The 2321-nt window shown below is 37.4% G+C and overlaps 1 protein-coding gene across 1 annotated transcript; it reads left to right on the forward strand.

Annotated features, from left to right (window-relative positions):
- The first annotated feature begins 1243 nt into the window (after nt 1-1243).
- Nucleotides 1244-2116, forward strand: LOC149174644 (uncharacterized). Its single transcript, XM_089422649.1, has one exon. The coding sequence runs from the start codon at nt 1468-1470 to the stop codon at nt 1912-1914; it is 447 nt and encodes a 148-aa protein (XP_089278775.1). The 5' UTR covers nt 1244-1467; the 3' UTR covers nt 1915-2116.
- Nucleotides 2117-2321: the final 205 nt, after the last annotated feature.

The raw sequence follows: 2321 nt of genomic DNA on the forward strand, positions 1-2321 counted from the left end.
TAATACATAATAAATCTAAAATAAAAATAAATCTATATTAATACTAAATTTAATATATTAAAAGCCAATATTAATAAATTTGGCTTTTAACATTTTAAAACACTTCCCAGGTCACATCATTATTCTTTTTGGAATGACTCTCCAAATAATGCAGTGGGAATGGGGTACTCATAAGCAATCTTCAATATTATCTGGCTCTCTAGAATATGCGGTGGGAATGCGGTACTCATAAGCAATCTTCAATATTATCTGGCTCTCTAGAATATGCAGTGGGAATGGGGTACTCAAAAATTCCCAACCACTTTTCTGAGAGAAATTTGACTCTCAATGCGGTATCAAAAAGTCTCTTGATACCATCCAATCTGAGAGATTTGATTGATTCTGACTAAGTACTAAAAATCCCTTTGTACAATGCAATCTCACATTATTAAAACACTTTATACATTATCACAATATATTATTTTTTGAATGACTTCCCACTGATCTCATTATCTTTCACTGACAGTATGGCGTGGCAACACGTACTCACACTTCCCAACAACTTTTCTGGGAGAAAATGCCCGCTGAATGCTGCAACCAAAAATCCTCTGATACCATGCAATCTCTCGTCTCCAGAAGAACCCAAATAATGACATTTGGATTTAAATGATTTCCCAGATTCCTGAAAGTCCCAAGATGACATTTTTGCCATGTGCCATCAAAATATTTGTCATTTGAAAAGAGAAAAGCCAAAAGCCAAAAGCCAAAATTGCAAGCACTAAAATTGTTAAAAAAGCCCTCCATTTAATTGAAATGTTGTGAATCTAATTGGCAGATGACCTGTAATTTTTACAGCAAATTCTGTCGGTGGAAATGGACGATTGAAATCCTGAACCAGAGACACCCTCATTTTTTTTGAAAGTGGGAAAGCTCTGTATTGGTTGCAATTCGGATCAAAATAAAAAGCAAACTAAAATGCTCTGGCCCCATTTAGGTCAGTGCCGTAAAGTTCCACCGACAACAACCAGCTGATAATAACAGGCGTTGGGAAATTCAACAAATTGTTTTTTTATTTGACAATGTGTGAAGCCACGTGACTAAACTTCGCTGGAAGGAGATGATTGGCCGGTGCCCATCCAAATATTCAGGCAATCGGATTTGACCAAAAATCTGTCAATCAATATGACTCATGTGCACAAACACAGCACAACATCACCTGACCACAATACTCATAAGTTGCCATGGGGAATTATAAATTGTTATTTGTGGGAGGTTCAGTTTCCACAGGTTTAATGGTGCAATTTCTAATCAGATTGGGTAAGACTATGTATACCTGAGAGTTGTTTCAGACTATGTATATCTGAGAGTTGTTTCAGGTCATTTTTTCAAGACTATGTATATTTGAGAGCTTGCGAAATTTTACAAGACCTTTTTATATCTGAGCGCTACTTCAGCAATTTCTTGTGAGATTTTGCAGAGCGGTGGAGGATGGGATACTGGGATGATGATGGGATTGCCTCTGGTTCAGCTCAGAGCAGCACCACTACTGCTGGAATTTCTATGTGGGTCAAGAGATTTATGCAGAGGAGAAAGTACACACGCCTTACAGGGAGATCAAAACGCATGCAAATGGCCAAGCTTGGGGGGCGCAAAGGTAAGGGCATTTCACTGGTCTGGAGGCTGAAGGCGGTGCCCAAGCTGAAGCTCAGAGTTATTCCATCGGCTGCAAAATCATGGATGGCAAGAATCAGGGAAACCTATGTCGATATGATGACTGGTTTCGCGAGATCCTGCACTATTAGCAAAGAACCTTCAGGTAAAAAGGCTGTCCGAGACTTTAATACCAAGGTGGCTATTGAGATCTACAAGTCTTTGGGCATACAAGTCCAGGTCTGCCCGGATCCTCCTCCAAATGCCACCAGGCTCATTTTATGAATGGCTTCTGCTGGATAAATTTATCCTGGGACTTCTGGAATTGGTTCTACTGGATAATTTTAATCATTTGTCTGTGTCAATGGGGATCTATACTAGAGCGATCTATGCAGCCATGCTGTCATAGCTATTGCATCAAATTGTTAACTATGCTATAGTGTTATCTGCATTGGAACGCCTTGGGCTATTACATTTCTGCATTATTTAAAGTTTTGGTTTGATTTTATGTATGCATATAAAAATCCTTTAATCATAATTATTTTTAATGCTGAATCTGGGTCACTTTTAATATTGAAAAAGTTGGAGTGAAATTATTTATTTGTGTGATGATCAGTTTTATTATTTATTTTTTATTTAAATTAATAGAGGAATAGTTATTATTGGCTACTATTAATTTATATAGATTGACT

Source organism: Pinus tabuliformis, chromosome 4_1, assembly GCF_031772625.1.
Source record: "Pinus tabuliformis cultivar Carrire ecotype Pingquan chromosome 4_1, CPIR1, whole genome shotgun sequence".
Lineage (NCBI taxonomy): Eukaryota > Viridiplantae > Streptophyta > Pinopsida > Pinales > Pinaceae > Pinus > Pinus tabuliformis.

Coding starts and splice junctions, on each gene's coding strand:
- LOC149174644 (XM_089422649.1), top strand. CDS start 1,468: ATGGGATACTGGGATGATGATGGGATTGCCTCTGGTTCAGCTCAGAGC.